The 19,153-nt window shown below is 63.5% G+C and overlaps 2 protein-coding genes across 5 annotated transcripts; both read right to left on the reverse strand.

The window, feature by feature from the left end:
* Nucleotides 1–273: 273 nt before the first annotated feature.
* Nucleotides 274–14,406, reverse strand: U2AF2 (U2 small nuclear RNA auxiliary factor 2). 2 transcript variants are annotated; one of them, XM_065926750.1, is made up of 12 exons: nucleotides 13,123–14,406; nucleotides 9,420–9,555; nucleotides 8,884–8,928; nucleotides 8,535–8,638; nucleotides 8,268–8,419; nucleotides 7,008–7,124; nucleotides 6,746–6,884; nucleotides 3,911–3,990; nucleotides 3,698–3,820; nucleotides 3,442–3,540; nucleotides 3,079–3,327; nucleotides 274–1,006 (listed from the first exon to the last, which is right to left on the reverse strand). In XM_065926750.1, exons 1-12 carry the CDS (start codon nucleotides 13,169–13,171, stop codon nucleotides 872–874), a joined length of 1,428 nt encoding a protein of 475 aa, XP_065782822.1. In that variant the 5' UTR covers nucleotides 13,172–14,406; the 3' UTR covers nucleotides 274–871. The 2 variants fall into 2 exon arrangements, with proteins under 2 accessions (XP_065782822.1, XP_065782823.1); XM_065926751.1 differs by having other exon boundaries at nucleotides 3,454–3,540; nucleotides 13,123–14,373.
* A 391-nt stretch (nucleotides 14,407–14,797) lies between these two features.
* Nucleotides 14,798–19,144, reverse strand: CCDC106 (coiled-coil domain containing 106). 3 transcript variants are annotated; one of them, XM_065926754.1, is made up of 6 exons: nucleotides 18,292–19,144; nucleotides 17,564–17,630; nucleotides 17,363–17,470; nucleotides 17,098–17,274; nucleotides 15,925–16,137; nucleotides 14,798–15,564 (listed from the first exon to the last, which is right to left on the reverse strand). In XM_065926754.1, the coding sequence occupies exons 2-6, from the start codon at nucleotides 17,583–17,585 to the stop codon at nucleotides 15,248–15,250; spliced, it is 837 nt and encodes a 278-aa protein (XP_065782826.1). In that variant the 5' UTR covers nucleotides 17,586–17,630; nucleotides 18,292–19,144; the 3' UTR covers nucleotides 14,798–15,247. The 3 variants fall into 3 exon arrangements, with proteins under 3 accessions (XP_065782826.1, XP_065782824.1, XP_065782825.1); XM_065926752.1 differs by having other exon boundaries at nucleotides 18,187–19,144; XM_065926753.1 differs by having other exon boundaries at nucleotides 18,183–19,144.
* Between the last annotated feature and the right edge of the window lie 9 nt (nucleotides 19,145–19,153).

Here is a 19,153-nt window from a genome sequence, read left to right on the forward strand (position 1 = left end):
TGAGTTCTTGAGCCCACCAAGCCAGCCGGCTGCCCGCCCACCGTCCTCCCCGCTGTCTGCTGGGCCCGTTCACTGCCCCCTGCTCCCTTGGGCCACGCCCCGGCCCGTCCCAGCGCGGCCGGCCACGCAGGCGTGTCACTTCGCCAAGGGCAGGGGCACCCACGTCGGGACGACAGCTGGGCCTCCCAGAGCCAGGCCTCAGCCTGGGGCCTAGGGAACCCCAGAGACCTGGAGAGCGGAGGGTTCACACACACGGGACACGGAGCAGCTCCATAAAGTAAAATACAACAAAATGTTTAATGAGCAAATTCGTCTTAGCAAATATGAAACTGCCACAGAGAAGAGGAGAGGGACAGGGGCCATGGGGTGGGGGCAGGTCCAGGAGACTAGAGAGAATCAACTACGTAAGAAACCGGGACACCGGGGTGAGGACCAGAGGCCAGGAGGACGGGAGCTGTGGTCCTGAGAGGGAAGGGGCAAGGTACCGGACCGGACAACAAAATTGAAAAGAGTTTGGCCATAAAATATAAACACGCTATGTTTCTACGGTGGGGAAGGGTTAAGAGAAAGGGGGTATCCGGGAGAAGACTGCTTCAGGGAGGGGCTGTGGGGGTCCGACCCCGCCCTGCTGTCGCCCGCTCCCCGCCCTTCCCTCTGTGTCTGTGGGTGCGTGTGTCTGTGTGGGTCTGTGTGCGCACTTCCCCAGTCCCCGCCCCGCCCCAACCCCAGCCCGCCCCCACCCTTAATTGCTGCCATTCCAGTTGCTGCCGGCTGTCATTCCTCTGCCCATCGTCTTCAGAGGGGGAAAATGGGGGGAGCAGGAGGGGGAGAAGCCCCCAGCCAGCTCCGCCCCTGCCCTCCCCCGCCGCCTCTACCAGAAGTCCCGGCGGTGGTAAGAGTCGGGGTCACAGTATTTAGTGACGACCACTCTGTTGGCGAACTTGCGACCCGTCAGGCCCTGCATGGCTTTCTGGCAGTCAAACACAGAGGTGAACTCCACGAAGATCTGTAGGAACAAGAGGAAGCTTGTGAAGACCCAGGCCTCTTAGCTCCCTCTCAGCAACCAGCAGCACCTACCCAAACCCAGAACTTCGCGGGAGGAAGAGGACTGGAAAGCAGCCTCACCGCAGGTGTAGGGACATTCACCCAACACCCTCCAGCGCCCCAGGATCAAAGACAGACAAAACACAGGGGCGTGGAGAGCAGAGGCAGGCTCGAGCCAAGAGTCCAAAGGGCAGGGCACGGGGCAGGCTCAAGGAGAGCAGTCTATCTGCACTGGGCACCCGTGGGTGCTCCCCAGTCCCCAGGGGCCATGGTGTCTCCCCAGACAAGGGATGAAATAAGGAAGGCTCAGCAATTGGCATTCACACCCAGGCTGATTCCAAAGAAAAAACCTGAACTTGATCTAGTCAAGATTGTCATCTTGCTTCAATCAGCAGCTGACAGAAGTGGAGGGAAGGGTGGACACAACCAGTCTAATTCGAAACAAGGGGGAAAGGAGAATTCTAGAAAAGAAGCCATGCTTCGACAAGCAAAAATGGCTTGCCGAAAAAAAAGTCTGGATCCAACCTGCAGGGTTCTTACTTTGATCAAAACAACTGTAAAAAGACATCTTTGAGACAATAAGGGAACTCAAATATGCCTTTGTAGAGAAATACGAACGGTTATCACATGGGTTTTTTAAAATAAAAATGTTTTAATCCTGTTTATAGCAGTTCTCAGCCAAGGTGGATGTGTCCCCAGGGTGCACAGTCAGGCCGGGTGCGGGACACGACCGTCTCCTAGCATGTGGAGCGGGATGGGCCCAGGTGGCAGCACAGACCCCAGACCTGAGACAGCAGCGGCTCAGGCAGAGAGCAAGTGCTCAAGTGACACGAGACATGCTTTGTTTCAGCAAAGACACAGAGGAGCTGGGAAGCTGAAGGTGGAAATTAAGACTGTCAGGACCCTGGCATCCTGACGCTGGCCGATGGGGCGCTCTGACTCGACTTAAGTAGTATTCCGTACATTCACTATCACCCTGACCATTTCTCTACTCCTACGTATGTTTGAAAAGAATGACAATAAAGTTTAGACACAAATCTGACAGGCGGATCCCAGAGACCCAGTAAGGTCTTCCCATCCATTTCCCCACCACCACCTCATGGAGGCACCTCCTGGGCAAGCCGCTCCTTTGCCCCAGGGCCAGTCCATCCAGCAGGCCCCACACTCAGAAAGCAAGTCCATCCAGGCCTCTGAGCCCACAGCACCTCGCTGGGACCCCAGCCCCCAGCATCACCCCTTCTCCTCTGACCTGCTCATCTCCCTGCTTCTCAGCTTCCGTTCTGCCCCATCACCCCAAGTCTGAGCATGTGACAACCCCCGCCCCCAACACACACGGAGCAGACACAGGGTCCAGGCACTGACACGCCTTCTCCCCGTCCTCCTGCCAGACAATGGCAGACTGTTTGTCTGCAGAGCCCTGAAGACCACCCTGCCGTCACCCTGACCCGGGAAGTTCCAGCTCCGCAGGGCTGCACGCCCACCCCCGCCTCCACTTGAAGACCTCGCTGAGACCTGCACCAGCCCCAGCTAACCCCATGCCCTCAGTGCTGCCCGCTCAGGACCTCCTGTGGGCCTCACCACTGCCACCCTTCCTGCTAAACCGGGGGCCCCACCCCGCCCCCAGGCCCCCGAAGACGCAGGAGACAGCAGCCGGGGGTCACAAGGCACACACGCTGCCCAGGGTATGGCAAGATGCTGACACCCGAACAGTGGCAGGGCCAGCGTGCCTCGGCGGGCCGAGAATCAGAGTCTGGAAACCAGGAAGCGAACCGGGAGGAAGAGCTGGGGGCCCCCAAGCAAGCGTAGCAGCGGAGCCGGCCCGAGGACGGGGGCTGCAGCTGGGGCAGCTTTTCGCACTGTGCCCGAGGAGAGCTGACCACGTGCACAGGGGCACGCAGAAGCAGGTCTTGCGGCACAGTTGCTTCACTGCAGAGACGAGAGCTCGGCCACAGCATTGCACTGCTGCCTCACACACTGCCAGGGTCAGAGCAGCGCACACCTGTGTTGGGGGTGTGTGCATGTGTGAGCACGCACCTTCCCGCAGCCGGGCACCTCCACGCCGTCCACGGGCCGCGGGATCTCGATGGACTTGACAAGCCCGTACTTTCCGCACTCGTCGCGCACGTCCTCCACGATCTCCTCGTACTCCTCGTCATCCAGCAGCTCCTCGGGCAGCACCATGTTCATCAGGCACAGCACCTCCGTCGGGTGCCCGCCCATCTGCACCTGCGAGCTCATCAGGCCGGGCACTTGCAAGGTCACGGGGGTCTGGTTGATGGTGCTCTGTGGGGAAGCGGAGGCGGGGGTCAGGGGTGCCTGCCCCCAGGGTGGGGGGGCCCGCCAGCACCCCAGCCCCTCCCCGCCCCCAGTGCCCCGAGCCAATGGAAGATGACGTGCCAGGGGGCTCACCAGCGTGGCATTCTTGGCGCCCACACTCGCCCTCTGGACAAGCAGCTTCTTATCTCCCAGCTGCATCCCATTCAGCCCCGCGATGGCCTGTGGTGGGGCGGAGGGCCAGGGCAGGGAGAGGTGGTCGGGGTCAGAGTCGGGCTACAGGACGGGCAGGGCACGGCGAAGGGGGAGAGCTGCGAGCCCCGTGCCTCGCCCTGAGGGGAGACTGCAGCGGGGTCGGGCGTGCTGGGGCCGGGCTCACCTGGTCCGTGACGTTGATGTCCACGTACTCACAGAAGGCGTAGCCCTTGGAGAGCCCGGTGGCGCTGTCCTTGACCAGGTTGAAGGCCTTGAGCGGCCCGAACGACGTCAGCAGCTCTTTCACCTGCGCAGGCCGAGGTGCCGTCAGCTTTCGGGGTGGGGGAACTGGGGCGCCATCAGCTTTCGGGGCAGGGGGAAAAGGGCCAGGGCCTACCTGGTCGTCATTCAGGTAGTTGGGTAAGCCCCCAATGAACAGCTTGTGTGCAGAGTCCGGGACCACGGTGGACACGACTCCTGGGCAGGGGGTGGGGGGGACAGGACAGGTTGCAATTCCCGGCACGGTCATCATGGGGACCTGGGGGACATCTCCGGGGGGACCCCCGCCTGGCCACCAGCCCCCTCCTCAGGGCACTCAACACCAGCGGGCACAGCAGCGCACTGAGCCAGGTCAGCGACCACGCTCGCCCCAAGCTGTGGGAAATCTCAGCCCCCAGGGAGGGTTGCAGGCCACGGCCTCGCCTCCCCTCCCGCTCTGGCCCCAGCTCAGAGCTCCGCCCCCCCCCCCCCCCCCCGCAGGCCTGCCGCCCTTGCTCCTGGTCCTGGCCCGGTGGGACCTTGGGTCCAGCATTCCGCGTCCGTGAGGCTGGGCTGTGCCTACCCCCTCAGCACCCTGAGCTGAGCTGTCAGGTGGGGGCCCCTCAGCGGAGCAGGCCTCAGAACCGCCAGGCACCCATTAGCTACGCCTCCTGCTGAGCCGCCCCGCCCCGAGTCCCCCAAGGTCCTCCACCTCCCAGGGCCTGCACCCTGGCCGGCCAGCTCCTGACTGTCTTCAGGGCCCACTGCAGCCGGCCACCCGGCCGGGAGGGCCACAGAGAAGCAGCATTCCACCCGGAGCAAGGCTCCTCCTGGGGGGGTGGGGGGGGGCGGATGAGAACAACAGGCTGGACTCCGGGCAGCCTAGCTCAGGGGAGCACGGGCCGCATCCCGGCCACCACCGCCCCGCCATGGTCACATGGTCCCGAGGTCGTGCGATGCAGACTGAGGCCCCGGGCCATGCGGGTGCCCAGAGCCCACCCCCTGCCCGGTTCTCCCGCACAGGCACCAGGTCTGGCCTCACACGCCTGTCATTGCCCCTCGGCTCTTAAGCCTCCCCAGGTGTCGCCGCGTCCTCGGCAGGAGCCCTTGCTGCCCCAGCACCAGCAGGACGGACGGAGCCCAGGGCGGGAGCCTCCCAACGCAGTCAGCTTCGCCCAGAGCCAAGGGCTGAGTCTCGTCCCAACCACTGCAGACGCCTCCGGACAACACAGGTGCACAGCCTCAGGCCGCACCCCTTCCATCCAGCGTCCTGAACTGTTTCTTCTCCAACCAACAACGTCTGTTGAATTTTATCAAATGCGTCTCCCTGGGGCTTCCCAGGTGGCTCAGTGGTCAAGAATCTGCTTGCAATGTGGGAGACCCGGGTTCGATCCCTGGGTCACGAAAATCCTCCGCAAAAGCGAATGACAACCCACTCCAGTATCCATGCCGAGAGAATCCCACGGACAGAGGAGCCTGGCGGGCTACAGTCCACGGGACCACAAAGAGTCAGACAGGACTGAGGGACTATCACTTTCACTTTCTCCCCTTCAATCATACAGTCAGATTTTTCGTTGGAGTAGAAAAGAAAATCAAAATACTGTGTTTAAGATTTGCCTGGTGGTCCAGTAGTTAAGAATCCATCCACCAACTCAGGACACAAGGGTTCAATCCCTGGCCCGGGAAGATCCCACTTGCTTCGGGGCAACAAAGCCCACACAACACTACTGATGCCTGAGCGCCCTCGAGCCCCACAACAAGAGAAGCCACTGCAACAAGCATCGCAGCTAGAGAGAGTCCTCAAGCAGCAACAAAGACTTGCAGAGCAAAAAATAAAGTTTAAAAAAAACCCTCAAAATTACAGAGAAACTTCTCTAGTTTGAGAATGCTTCACCACAGGCAGAACCTGGCTTCCTGCCCCCTCCACGGCCCAGGAAGCATGCTCCCCGGTCACTGTGGTCGAACCCCCAGCCCCTCCATGGAGGCAAATCCCAGGAGAAGAGACCGGCCGCAGTGCCAGAGCCAGGCTCCCACAGGAGAAAGGTGACAAGCAGGCCTGCGCGCCATGCTGAGGCACTCTGCAGGTGGAGAGCAGCTCTGCAGCACAGAGGCAGCTCTAACCCTGCACTATAGGACGGTCACGCCGCCGCCACACCCACAGGGCACCCCCGGACGGCGCCTGGCATGGCGGGCTTGGGCCAGCCTCCATCAGCAGGACACTTAGGATGCATGCGGGTCACCAGGAGGCACGGAAGCACGTCCTGTGGCCTGATCCCCCCAGACACACATGCACAGGAAACATGGCAAGTCAGCAGCAGGCCAAGGCCTCCCACAAGCTCCCAAGAGAGCTGGCCTCCCCACACTCTCAGTGGGGACCAGAGGAGCCAGGTAGTCCCCAAGGGCCGCCCTCATTGTGCCTCACGCCTCCTGGCTTCACAAGGGGAGGAACGGACTGCTTCCATAAGGCACCCTTGGGTGTGAACCTCAGCCAGCACAGACTGTTCTCCATCCAGGGCCTTCCTCCAGAAGGGCCTTTTACACTGTGGGTGTGACACGGCCCCCAAGGCCAGCATCTGTGGACACTCAGGCCCGAGTGACAGAGAAGCTTCATCAGAGATAACGCAGCTGCAAAGCACAGCGACTCTCCGGCCCAACAGAGAGCATGCTCTGGCCACCCAGGCCTGCTTTGCTGCCCACCTACCCAGATGGCACTCACCACGGCGGGGAGTCCGGCTCCAAGCAAGGGGTGAGCGGAAGCCCCGCAACAGGAAAGGAGGGGACAGCCACCCATCAGGCCCGAGGAGGAGCTCAGCGGACACACGGGCATCCACGTGGGCTCCAGCACGCTTGCACTGACCTGAGAGCCCAGAGCATCCCGCTTCTCCCAAGACCCTCAGGCTGCCCCAGCCCCTGACAGGCTGAAAGTCCCCGGGCTGGCCCTGCACACCCTTCAGGCCCCCCCAAGCCCACTCACCAGGCACGTAGACAGAGGGGTTCTCCGACATGCCCGGCAGGGGCTGGTAGTCATGAGGCCTGCGGATCTTCAGCGACTGGCCCTGGAAGATGATGCCGTCGAAGGCCATGGCCTGGGTGGTCTCGTCCACTGAGCGGAACTGAAGGAAAAGACAGGAAAGGAGGTGGTGAGGGGCCCGTCAGAGCCCACCCGAGGGTGCCAAGACCGCAGCCGGGTGGCAAGCAGACTGCAGAAGGGCCCGGTGGGAACAAGGCCTGCTCACCTCTAAGAAGGCAAAGTTCTTGTCCTGGTTAATCTGCACAGCCAAGACGGGGTTGCCAGGGGCCTGCGTCAGCCCCCCCAGCCGCATCTGAGCGTTGAAGAAATCCATCATGGCCTCCTGCAGAGGAGAGAGGAGACAGGGGGGGGCGGGGAGGGGAGGTGGAGAGAGGAGGGGAAGGGTGAGAGAGGGAGACACAGAGGGGTGTGGGGGGGGGGGACAGTGGAGTCCGGGTGGGGGCAGAGATCAGTAGTGGGGACAAACGCAGGAGAAAGATGAAAGAAACGGGCGGCGGGGAGGGGGGAGGGAGGGCAGCACAGGAGACAGCCAGGGGCCAGAGGTGTGGGGACAGCCACAGGACCCCAACCGGGGAAGAAGGGAGGTCGTCAAAAAGAAGCAGGAAACAAGAGGGAGGGGCGAGAAAACAGAGATGGAAAATGTAGAAGAAACATCCAGTGGCAACAGCAGGAGAGAAATGGCATGAAGTGGAGCACCAGCAGGCAGAACACACGGAGGGTCAGAGAGAGGGGCAGGGGGCAGGGCGCAGGGTGGGGCGGGGAGGGGGGAGAGAAGAGTGATGTGGAGGGATCTGGTCCTGGAGTCGGGGGCTGGTTTATCAAATGCAGCAAAGTGCAGGTTGAGAAAGTCAGAATGGACCTTACTTGCCTTCGCCGATGGTAGCAAACTTTTTGTTGCTACGAGGGATCTCAGCCCCACAATATTTCACTTTAAAGAGAAATGGAAACAACTCTTTGATCTCGGGATTCTCGGGGCGCCACGGGAAGGGGTAGGGAGAGGGGAGGGGACAGGAGCGGTGGGGAAGGGGGGGAGGTCAGGGCGATCAAAATCAGAGCAGCGACCATGGAGGGGTGGGGGAGAGGACGGGGAGGCGGCAGAGAACAAGAGGCGTGTCAGAGAGGCTGGGGCGTGCGTCTGCGTGTGTGTGCGTGCGTGTCTCCCTCTCTGTCTCTCTCCACACGGACTCGGACCACGGACTCGTGGGTACCTTATGTGTGTGCTTGATCCCTGGGCAGCTGGAGGAGGCTGGGGAGGGGAGACGGGAGAGGGAAGAGGAGGGAGGAGAGGGCCACCCAGCCCGGCCCCTGGCTGGCTCAACTCCATCGTCCGTCAGGGAGGGGGCCGGTGGGCCTTGCAGGCGCAGAGTCTGACCCGTGCAGGCTGGGGGAGGGAACGGAGGGAGGGAGGAACAGCGGGCACAGGAAGGGGGGGCAGGGGGGCAGCAGGGGCAGGGGAGGGCAGTACCTCAGTGATGCCGAAGGGGATGTTGCCCACGTAGAGGCGCCGGGCCTGTCTGGTCATCTGGCTCCCAACCACGGGCACCGGCGTCGGCGTCACAGCCAGACCGTCAGGGGTCATGGTGGGGAGGAGAGCGGTGGCTGGAATCTGACCAGCAGCTTCAAGAGGGACAGAAAGGGTCAGAGGACATGGGAGCACCACCACCCCGGAGCCGGGTCGGCTGAAGGCCTCGCCCCTCCCCCCCCACCCCCCCAATCCAGGCGCGGAGCCCACCTTGCATGGCCTTGTACTGCATGGGGGTGATGTGTTCGAAGCCTGGTGGCGGCACGTCCCAGTATTTGCGGACCTTCTTCTTCTTCTCGTGGCGGGGGGAGCGACTGGGGGAGGCGGGAGGGGAGAGTGGGGCGGGGCGACCTCAGTCTGACCAAAGGTGGGCCTGCAGGCCCCCCAGGCTCCCCTCGGCCCCCAGCTCGGCTCTCCAGGAGAGAGAGGACGCGGTCAGGGCCAGCCCGTTCTGGGCAGGGGACTCTTCCCGATGCTCGGGCGGGCGGGGGAGGACAGGGTGGGGTGCGCGGGGGAGGCAGGGGAGGGCGTGGGGGGAAGGGGCAGAAGAGAAGCTCACATCAATCCACCGTGCTCCTCTTTAGCGCCTCTGGTCAAAGGTTTGCTGGGGGTGGGAGGGAAAGGTGTGGGGAGGGATGACTGGGGACCCTCATCTCCCCCGGACGCCGCACCCCCCCGAGGGCACTGAGCCCCAGGGCTGGGGCAGGGCATCGCCCCCAAGTCCCCCAGCTACGAGGAAGGAAGGAGGGCTGGACAGACCACCTTCCAGCTGGAGAGGCTGAGGTGGGAGGAGGCGGGGCACCCCCCCTCCCCCGCCCGTCCACTCGTGATAGAGAGAACGGGGGGCAGCCTGGGAAAGGAAGAGGCGTCAGAGCAGAGAGCTGTCCCGAGAGACGCCTCCCTGCCCTGGGAAAGCAGAGTGCAGCCCGGGAAGCCGACGGAGAACCCAGACCAGACAGGGGAAAGGGGGGCATGACCCCAGACTCGCCCCCGAAGCCCCGCAGAGAGAAGAAAGCGGCCAGACACGACAGCAGAGCCCCTAGCCCCGCGCGGATAAGGGCCTGTGGCCCGGACGCAGCCCTGCCGCCCTGGTACCTGCGGCGCCGCCTGTCCCGGGAGGCGCTGCGCTGGTCCCGGTTGCGGCGGTCACGGCTCCGGCTGCGACGCTTGCGGTCCCGGCTCCGGGAGCGGCTGTGGCTGCGCTTGCGGTGCCGGTTCTCCTTGTCGCGCTCTGCGGGAAAAGGGCCGTGAGCTGGGCGGGGGCAGCCCGACCCGCCCGCCCCCGAGGCCGCGCCCCAGCCCGGGAGGCCACCCCCACGGGGAAGGGCTCGCGGAGGGCGGGGCGGCAGGCTTCCTGTCCACGAGGGAGCCCGAGGGCCCTGGGGGCCAGGCGGGAGCAGTTACCTGAGGGAACAGGGCCTAGCAGGGCCCCGGGGCGTAAGGTACCTGAGTCTGCTCAGGAGGAGCTGGGGGGCCAGAGAAGACAGAGGAGGCTGGCTCCTGGTCCCCCTCCAAGGCTGAGGGGCCTGACCCAGGGTCGTCCCTGAGAGGGGCAGGGCTAGACGCTGGGGAATCAAGAGACCCAGTGATGTTTTCCTGAAGGGACCCGGCGACCCCTCAGGAGAGTCCTCCGCAACCAGCCGGCCCACGCCCCACCTCAGGGCCCGCGAAAGGCCGGGCGGGGCCGGGCAGCCCCAGGGGGCGGGGCACCCACCCATCCCCACCCACCAAGCGAACGCCCTCCTGGGAGGCCCCGCCCACCAACCGAGGGCCTAAGTCCTGGAGGCCCCGCCCACCGCCCCGGCGTCAGACACCCGGAGCTGGGTGGGCTGGGCGCTTGATCCACAGCGCCCCACGGCCGCTACAGCCGGGCCTTCAACCTCCCCTCCTTCCCCCAGCAGCCCGCCACCCTGTGAGGCACGCGGCTCCTGCCCCAGGCGGTCTGTAGCCCAGTCCCTCGGTTCAAAGACGACACTGGTTCCTCCGCTATGCTCAGACTCCAGTTCATTTTACCAGGAGACGGGGGCAATAAGGAGAGGCTGTCAAAAGCCTCACGCGTACTGCTTCAACTCTCATGCTCTTCCGGTGCAACTACCGCAAGCTTTTATGAATGAGTTTTATAACACTAAAACAAGCTACATACGCAGCCGGGAACGGAAAAAACCTCGTTGCAAACATTCAGATGCTGTCTAAAACCAGACTCTGCTGGTTTTACTCCCCAGGTTACTGTGGGGAAACACTTGGGGAGGGGGGGGGGATCTCGCTCACAAGAGAAAACTGAGGCTCAGGGAGGTCACGTGACTTTCCCTGGCCAAAAAGCCTGGATACAGGTGAAGCCTGAATGTGAACCCTCAAAGTTCAAGGGCAGCTAGACAGGGACAATACCTCTAAACACGAAACAGGCAGACCCATTAGGGCCTGGCTAGAACTACGAGGGATGGTGGAATTGCCTCCTCAAAAATGAAAAAACGAAACATGAAAAATACATCCAAGACTGGCACCAGGAGGGCCGGGCAAGCAGTGTGAGGGGCGTCCTGGCCTGGGAGGGGGTGGATGGCAACGGTTCTGGGCCTCTGGCTCCCCACTACTAAGTCAGGCAGAGGCCCTTCCCTGCAGCTGAGGCACAGACACAGACAGGCAGAGAGAGGTGGTCCCACAGGAAACAGCGGCGCCCGTAGACACAGACACGGAACCCAGGTCTCAGGGGCTGAGGCCTGGAGGACGCAGGACCGCCAAGAGAGACTCGGGCAGAGCAGCACGTGGGCAAAGCTGCCCCATAAAGCAAGGGCAACCACCGCCCCCACCCCCAGGGGAAAACACACACACACACACACACACACACACACACACACACACACACACAATGATCCAGCACAGATCAGAACAATAAAGGAGTTTGGCTGCTCTAAATGCCACGGCCACCTCGTTGTGTGAACAACTCGCCAACCCCAGGGACGTGCCCAGGATGAGGGGACACCCCGTCAGAGACCAGACCGCGAGTGTCAGTGCCCCAGAGCAGCTCCATCAGCTCTGGCTGTCCAGCCTGGCAGGACGCGTCTCTGCAGCCTCGCAGGCTCAGGGGCCGTTTCAGCTACCCTGCACAAAACCGTGCAACAGCAACCAAACTCTAAACCCGTTTTCTCCTCTTATTTAAATGAGGCTTGCGGGTACCCCTAGGTGTATGGCTTGGGGACATCTGGAAATGCGCCTCCACACTTCCTCCCTGAGTGAGCCCTTACACTAGGAACGATTTCACCGTTGAAAAGGTATCACTTACTGGGCACTTAAAGGAGGCCAAGCCACATGCCACACACTGTCGGCATGTTGCCCCGCTGAATTTCAGCTCTGCCTCTGATCAGCTGAAATCTGGGAAAGCTTCTATTCTTGAGCCTGTTTCCTCCTCTGCGAAGGGCAGGAAATCACTTCAGCCTCACAGAGGTGTTACAAGAATCCACTTAGGAAAACTGCAGAAGAGCTGAGCAATGTGCGTAACACGTGGTGGGTGCTGTAAACTTAACTATTATTACTATCATCTGTTAATTCCAACATTCTAGAGACAAAAAAAAAAAAACCAAAAAACAAAAAGTCGTCCACTACACGAAAGAAAAACAGGCCCACAAATACTCGGTAACTAATTAGGTGCTAGAACCCGCGTCTGCGCCCCTCCACAGTCCGTGCTGTTAAGCAGTGCATCACGTACGTGACCGACACCCTGTGGGTGCGCTTCCCCAGGCACAGCCTACTGATCCAGTCACCCCCTCCCCAACTTCGGGCTGGGCCAAAAGGGGAATCCCAGCGCCCCTCACTCAGCGCTCCAGACACAAGCAGAGTAAGCCTCAAGCCCGCCACCTTCCCTCGACCTAAGTTTAAGTTTCTTCACTCTCAAACCGGATTAAGAAGGCAAGGAAACCTGCTAACTGTCCTACACCTCTCCCAGCACTAACGTTCTTGGGGTCCCCAAACTAATCACGGCCCCGTGCTTGGACTCGGCGTCTCCCGAGGGGGACGCGCCTCCCGCCCTCCAAAGTGAAGCGAGCCCCCTCCTCGCTCAGTGCCCAAGTGTCCGCTCCACGCTGAGATTTAAGAGGCTGGTGCGATAGTGCAGGCCGTGGGGAGAGATGACAGGCAAACAGTCCGCACTGCGACCGCCGGGGGAGCCAGGGCCCCGAGAAGGGGTGCAGGAGTGCGGGAGGGTCACGGAGCTCGGACAATGCGGCCTCTTCCACCGGCGCCGACGCTGGTGCCCGACCCCAGCGGCCCGCGGGGACCAGGCGGCCAGTGAGCAGGACGAGGGGCAAAGGCACCGGGGCGAGAGGTGCTCCCCACGCGGCACTGCCAGCGCCCACGTGAAGGGGTACCCACGACCGCCATTTTGGAACAAAGGGGGCGTGGAGAACCAAGCCGAGGACCCAGCCGGAAGCGGAAGTGCCAGGGCGTCGGGCAAAAAGGAGAAGTTGCGGGACTGATCTATACAATCTCCTTTCCAGATTAAAAAACGCATAAGTCCATAAGGTGACACCAGGCGAGCCTGCCGCGCCGGCGCCGCCTCCAACGCGGACCGCTCTGGGCGCGGAACGGAGCGCGGTGCGCATGCGTCCAGGTCCGCGCCCGCCGCCCCCGCTCCGCCGCGCGCGGCACGCCGGGCGGTCACGTGAGCGAGGCGCGCGCTGCGGGACGGGAGGGGGGGGTGCGCCGCGCGGCCCTGAGAAGAGGGGAAAACGACGAGGAAAATGGCGGGGGACACGGAGGGAAGCCAAGAGCCGCCCCGCCCGCTGCCCCTATCCTCCGGCGCTCTCACCTTGCTTATTCTCGTTGAGCTGCCGCTCGAACTCGTCGAAGTCCGACATGCTGAGGCGGCCGCGTAGGGCGCTGTGCAGCTTTCGCTTCGCCTTGCCGCGCGCCCGCTCCGGCCGCTTCGGCTACTTCCGCCGCTAGCTTCGGCTACTTCCGGCCGCCGCCGGCGTTCCACCGCCTCCTACCTAATCAAGGCCTGGCTGCCCGCCCCGCCCCACCCCGGCTCCGCCCCTCCCCGCCTGCGCGCCCGCGAGGTGCCCCTCCCCCCAGGGTCTGGCTCCGAAACGCGTCGGCTATTTCCGGACCGTAGAGGAAAGCGTCCGGAGCGGTGACTACGGCTGCTTCCGAAAACACCCGAAGTGAGGGCTTCACGGACTCTCCCAAGTTTTCGTAACTTTTCGGATATTAGTTCTTCCACGTTCGGATGTTTTCGGAGGTCCTCGCGTTCCTCTGCACCCAGCCCCCTCTAAGAATCCGGCTTCTTCGGAAAATTCAAACCGGCCCTTTCACTGCTTGCGCTGATTCTCCCCACTCTTCTCCACCGGTCAGTTCGAGCGAATCGGCTACTTCTGACAGTCCTAACCGTCCCGGATTCGGCACTTTCCGAAGGTTTCCGGCGCTCGCCTTCGGACCCAGCCAGAGATCAAGCTATTTCCAAACTTCGGCTCCTTCCGGAGATTCCAGTGGCACCCTCCTCCCCTGCCGAAGAACTTCGGCTCCTTCCGCCACCACTTCGGGAAGACCCCCCCACCCCCACTCACGGGTGACAGCTTCGGCTTTTTCCGTCAGGGCTTCGGCTCCTTCCGGCTCCGGGAACCGAAAAGGGAGGGAGGACGGAGGCGAGGTGGGTCAGAGGAGAGGAAACGGAGAAGGGAAGCGTCCCAGCTCTCGGCACCTGACTCTCCGGGTGGGGAAAGGAGAGGAAAAGAAGGGCCGGCCCTGCGAAGGGCCTAAGAAGGCTGCGCGAGACAAAAGCAGCCAGCGGGGTAAAGGGTGCGCGCGGCCGCTGCGGAGGTTGCCAGCGAGGCTTCGTGCGCCTGCGCAAGGTGAAGGGTGGGGGGGGCGAGATGGGCTTCTGCGCCTGCGTAGACGTCGGTCTGAGCCGAGGTTTCTCAGCTGCTCCAGAAGGGCCCCCCACCCCTGCTTCCAGAGCCGTCAGCGCGCGTGCGCGAGTCTTCCCCTTTTCCCCCGGGGAGGGCACCGCATTCCCGACCGTTAGGCTAGGCCGCCCCTCTACTAGTTGCCGTGGCAACCGCACAAGCGCGCTCGCCCCTCCCGCCGCGCAGGCTCCTCGAGCGACGCAGCGTATACTTCCGGGAGACGGATAATCTCGCGATACCGCCTCCTGGCGGAGTCCTCCGCTCGGAGGTTCCCGGCTGCTGCGGCCGGCCGCCTTCGCCGGAGGTCGTGGAGTCCCTCCTCAAGCCGTGGCGCCTCTGGTCCCAGTAGCCCAGCGGGTGGTGCTCTTGCACTTTCCGCGGAGCGCTGCCCCGCCCCCGAGTTCCCCAGGGCAGCGCTGCCACGCCTCCCACCCCTGCCTCTCCGGAGGCTAATTACACCCTGTCTCTCTGAGTTACTCGGCTCCCGCCTGACGGTCCGCGCTCCCGAATCCTCCAGAGCCCTCGTCACCGTCCCCGCGGCACCGGCCACCCCCTGCCCAGAAAAAGGCCGGGGCCTGGTTTATTCCAAATTTTATCCTCTTTTTAATTTAAATTCTCTTAATAGCTCTGTCTCACGTGGACTCGGGCGGGGCTGGGGTGCGGGCGGGGTGTGTACAGTGGCCTCGCCCCGCAGGGTCCCGCAGTCTTCCCAGGAGGGAGGGCCCAGCGAGGGCAGGACGGTGCCGCTTAGGTGCGGGGGTGCCAGTGGTCAGGGATGGTGGTCCTCTTGGAAGCGTGACTAAGCGAGGACCGCTCCCAACCCAGGGAAGGCGGAGGGCAGGGTGGACGCTAGGGCTCTGAGAGGCCCAGGGGACAGGCCTATATACAGGGGGCCTTGGGAGGGGGTGGCGGTCCGCACGGAAACGAGCCGCCCTCGTGGGGGCCCACCACCCGTGCACACACCAGCCCCGCACGCCGGGCAAGGGAAGCAGGGGCCGGAGGGCGGGCGCCGGGCCGGGTGGGGTAGGATCACCGCTTGAAGCGGTATGTGATAGGAAGCAGCAGCTTGCTCTTCTTGAGGGCCTGCACCTTCTTGAGGGTCTCCTCGTCCAGGGCCAGGAAGCAGCGGCGCGAGTACTCAAGCAGGCGCTCCTTGGAGGGGTCAAACTCGCCCACCTCGGCCAGCTTCTCCGGAGCCACGATGAGCAGCTCCGCGATGGGCGTGGTCAGTGCCACCGTGTTTCGGTCCACTCGGTGGTGTTCGAAAGCCCGCGACATGCTCTTCAGCTTCTGGAAGGTGCCCAGGATCTTCTTGTAGCGGCAGAGCACCCCGTCTGCGTCCTTCACTGCAAGCCGAGGACAGGGGAGAGTGTTGGGGGTACAGAGACGGCGGCGGGGGGGGGGGGGGGTGTTGAGGGAGAAAGGGGAAGCAGGAAGACCAGGAGGCTAGCTGTGAGTTACAGAAGGTGGGAGAAGGGGAGACAGGCAGGTCTGGGGAGGGCCCGAGTGCGGGGAAGGGCTGCAGTCCTCCTGGGCCATCGCTGCCTACCCCGGAACCCTAGGCTCTGGAAAGCAGCTGCGAGGGTGGCCTGTAAACCAGGACCACCCACGGAGGCCCGGACAGTCAGTCAGGTCTGATCGCAGATGGGGGGGGCAGGGAGAGGGGAGCTCACACAGGCCCCCAGCCCCGCGCTTCCCCAACTCACCCCGTTGCCTCTCCCGGGCCTTGGGCTTGCCGAAGCGCCGCCGGCCTGGGCCTCCTTTCTGCCGCTGCCTCTTCCTCTCCACGGTGCTGCCTTCTTCAGATGCCCCGCTGAGCGAGGAGGCGGCCGACTCGGGGTCTGAGGCCTCGCCCCCAGTCCCCCCTCGGCTGTCCCCCTCGGCCCGCCGAGGCCCGGGCTTCCCCCGGCAGTGGTCGTCTGGAGAGAGGCGGGAAGACACGCACACGCATGAACTGTGGGAACAGGACAGCGAGGTGGCGGGCGGCAGGTCACAGAGCCCTGGGAAAGGGGGTCCCCCAGGAGGAAGTGCAGCACAGACGCCCAGCTGAACACAGTAAACTAGGCCGGGATTTGGGGGTCCTGGGTGGAGCGTGGCCTGAGGCTGCTCAGACTTGGTGCAAGAGGTCTGGGGGAGGGGCCCAGTGGACCAGGCCAGTACCGCGGGGACCTCAAGAGAGTGTGATTTTGCGGGGTTCTCACAGTGGAGTTTTCTGGGGACCCAGTGAGGCCTCCAGAAGAGTGGAGGCAGGCAAGGCCTCGGTGGGGGTGTGGGGTTCAAACACCAAATAGCCTCTGGGTCTAGTCCCTTGGGAAGGGCAGGCCCTCGCCCTCACCCAGATTGGCAAGCTGCCCAGCTTCTGATGCAGGCCCTCCCTCCAACAGCAGGTTCAGAGCCCGCTGCTGGTTTTCCCACGAAGAAAGTCCAGGGGCCCCTGCCCCTGACCATCCTGTGTGGGTTTCCCCATGCAACCCAGGCTAGAGGTGGCGCCAAAGCACAGGGGTCCCCAGTGAGGTAGGTGTTGAGAAAAACCGCAGGGCACTCGCCCTGACTCAGATGACTTCCCAGAGAGGGAAGTGGAAGCTTTCAAGGGAGCCAGCCAGGGGTTGACCACCAGAGGGGGAAAGAAGAGGCTGGATCCTCCAGGCCACTGCTAAAGATGCGGGCCAGGAAAGCCCCCGTGGGGAGGGGTCGGGGCAGTGCTCAGGACCCAGACAAGCAGGCCACAGTCCTGCCCATCAGCAGAGGACTCAGGCAGGAAGCAGGCTGGGCTTGGAGCCCACGGAGAGCCACCAAAGAAGGAGCGTGAATGTGAAGGCACGGTGTCCCTGAAGAGGGTGGAGCTGGGTGCCCTGGTTAGGGGCGGGGGACACCCTCACCTGTGTCCAGTCGTGCAGAGGAAATGAACTTGTCCAGCTGGCACCGCAGGAAGTCCCGCTCCTCCTCCAGGTCCTCAATGCGCTTCTGCAGCCAGGAGTTCCTCTCCAGGGCCAGGTGCAGCTGGGCCCGTACGCCATTCATCAGGGCCACTGTCGGGGAAGCAGCCTCCGCCGGTTCTAGGGGCGGTCGGCCCTGGTCACACCCCAGGCCTCAAGGACCCCGGCTGGTCCCCCACGGGACTCAGTCCCCCGCCAGTCCACTCACCCTCGAAGTTCCCCCGAGAGGGGCTCAGGCTGTAAAAGATCTGCGGGTCCAGGTGGGGTGTCTCATCGAACGGGATGGAAATCTCCAAGGCCTCGCTGTCCTTTTTCACTGGAGGAGAGAGGCTAGGCTCACCCAAAGGAGGTCCCGGGGCCTTGGACCAGCCCCCGGCCAGGGAGGAAAGTGCAGGGGCCGGTTCCTCACCTGGCCTCCTCCGGCTGTTCATGGTGCGGCCTTCTGCAGACCCCGGCAGCTGAGCGCCTCAGGGCCACTGGACAAAAGGGGCAGCCACAGATGGAGGAACACAGATGGGCTTCTGAGGGGCATTCCGGGGGACCTGGGGCACTCGACGTGGGGAGGGCTGCTTGAGGGCCGGGACTCGTGGGTCTGACGGAGGCGGGGCTGACTTAGGACACCTGGGGTTGCAAACTCCTAGGGTCTAGGGAGTTGGGGGCTGGAAGAAGGAGGACCCGTGGGGTCGACGGAGCACGGTTCTCCTGGCCTAAGTAGGCCGACGGGGTCTCGACGCAGGTCACCGGCCTGGGAGAGAGTGCCCCAACTTCCAGGCGCAGGGTGGGGATCCCAGCCACGGTTGGACTTCCCCGCCCACGGGTAACCCCCGGGCGAGCATCGACCTGTAGCCCGCTGGGGGCGCGGGGGAAGGTCATGCGTGGGGATGCGCCGCCCCCACCCTTTGTCCCGCGGGCGGGAGGGCCGGCGGCGGCGAGTGGTCCCCGCGGGGGATGCGCCTGGCCGCAGGGGCGGACGCAGCCACCACCCCTCCCAGTGCCCGGGGCTGGGCTGGCCAGGGCCCTCCGCTCACCCACCCGCGCGCGGAATCCGGCCCGGGGACCGACGGCGGCGGCGCACATGCCCGGCGCCGGGGAGCGTCTGCAAAGAGTGACGGGGAGCGAAAGGAAGCGACCACCCACCCGCGGGCGGGGCGGAGGCGGTGGTGAGTCTCGGAGCCGGGCGATGGGGAGGGTAGGCAGCCGGGGCCGCCTGGTGCGCAGGTGGCGTGCCTCCTCCCGAAGTCCCGGGTCCCCGGTAAGCTGGCCGTTTGCGGCGGAGACCCGGGTCGCACTTGCGCGATGGCCCCTTGCAGCACTCCCCCCGCCCTTGGCGAAGCGTAGTCAGGGAACGTCACGAAATTCCCAATTCCTAGAGAGCTGGCGGCGCCCGGTGTCATTCGGGTGGGTGAGGGTCGGGTTTGGGAGACGTAGAGAACAGCGGGGAAAGTTGAGGAATCCCTTAAGAGAGGTGCTGGGAACTGGCCGGGGTGGACCCCCGCGACCCGCTCCTCCATCTCCCATGGGCTGAGCAACCCGGGTCGCAGAGTAGTGAGTTACCCCTCCCCTAAAATAAAGGCCTAAAAACCAGTCCCCGTTCTGGTGTTATTAATAGCTGGCTTTGCAACTTTCGGACCTGGATCCCAGTCCTGGCCGCTCCTTCGCAGCCTCGGTTTTCTCACCTGTAAAGTGGGGCGATTATAATCCCTTCTAGGTCTGTTGTGGGGATAAAATGATACGACACAGACAGAATGCTCAGCCTAGCCCCCAGCCGGAGCCAGAGCTGAAGCTCAGGGCCCTGTGAGTGTTATCTGGAGTCAGATTATGGAACGCTCCCTCTCTGGGGAGTAGAGACAGCTGGTTTGCTCCTCCACCCAACAAGAGGTCGGAAGACGAGATGAGGCCCCGCACAGTGCCTGACACAGCTCTGACACGCAAAGAAAATTCAGTGAGAGGGCAGGTGTTTATTCGACTTCTGCCCCAGCACCACCTGCCTCTCCTCCCT

This window comes from Muntiacus reevesi, chromosome 2 (assembly GCF_963930625.1).
Source record: "Muntiacus reevesi chromosome 2, mMunRee1.1, whole genome shotgun sequence".
Taxonomy (NCBI): Eukaryota; Metazoa; Chordata; class Mammalia; order Artiodactyla; family Cervidae; genus Muntiacus; species Muntiacus reevesi.

Coding starts and splice junctions, on each gene's coding strand:
- U2AF2 (XM_065926750.1), bottom strand. CDS start 13,171: ATGTCGGACTTCGACGAGTTCGAGCGGCAGCTCAACGAGAATAAGCAA. Junction 3,328..3,441: donor CCACGCTGGTGAGCCCCCTG/GCACGTCATCTT, acceptor GCTTCCCCACAG/AGCACCATCAACCAGACCCC. Junction 1,007..3,078: donor AGGTGCCCGGCTGCGGGAAG/GTGCGTGCTCAC, acceptor TTGTTCCTACAG/ATCTTCGTGGAGTTCACCTC.
- CCDC106 (XM_065926754.1), bottom strand. CDS start 17,585: ATGAACAGCCGGAGGAGGCCAG. Junction 17,275..17,362: donor CTCTCGGGGGAACTTCGAGG/GTGAGTGGACTG, acceptor GACCGCCCCTAG/AACCGGCGGAGGCTGCTTCC. Junction 16,138..17,097: donor CTCTGCACGACTGGACACAG/GTGAGGGTGTCC, acceptor GCCTCTCTCCAG/ACGACCACTGCCGGGGGAAG.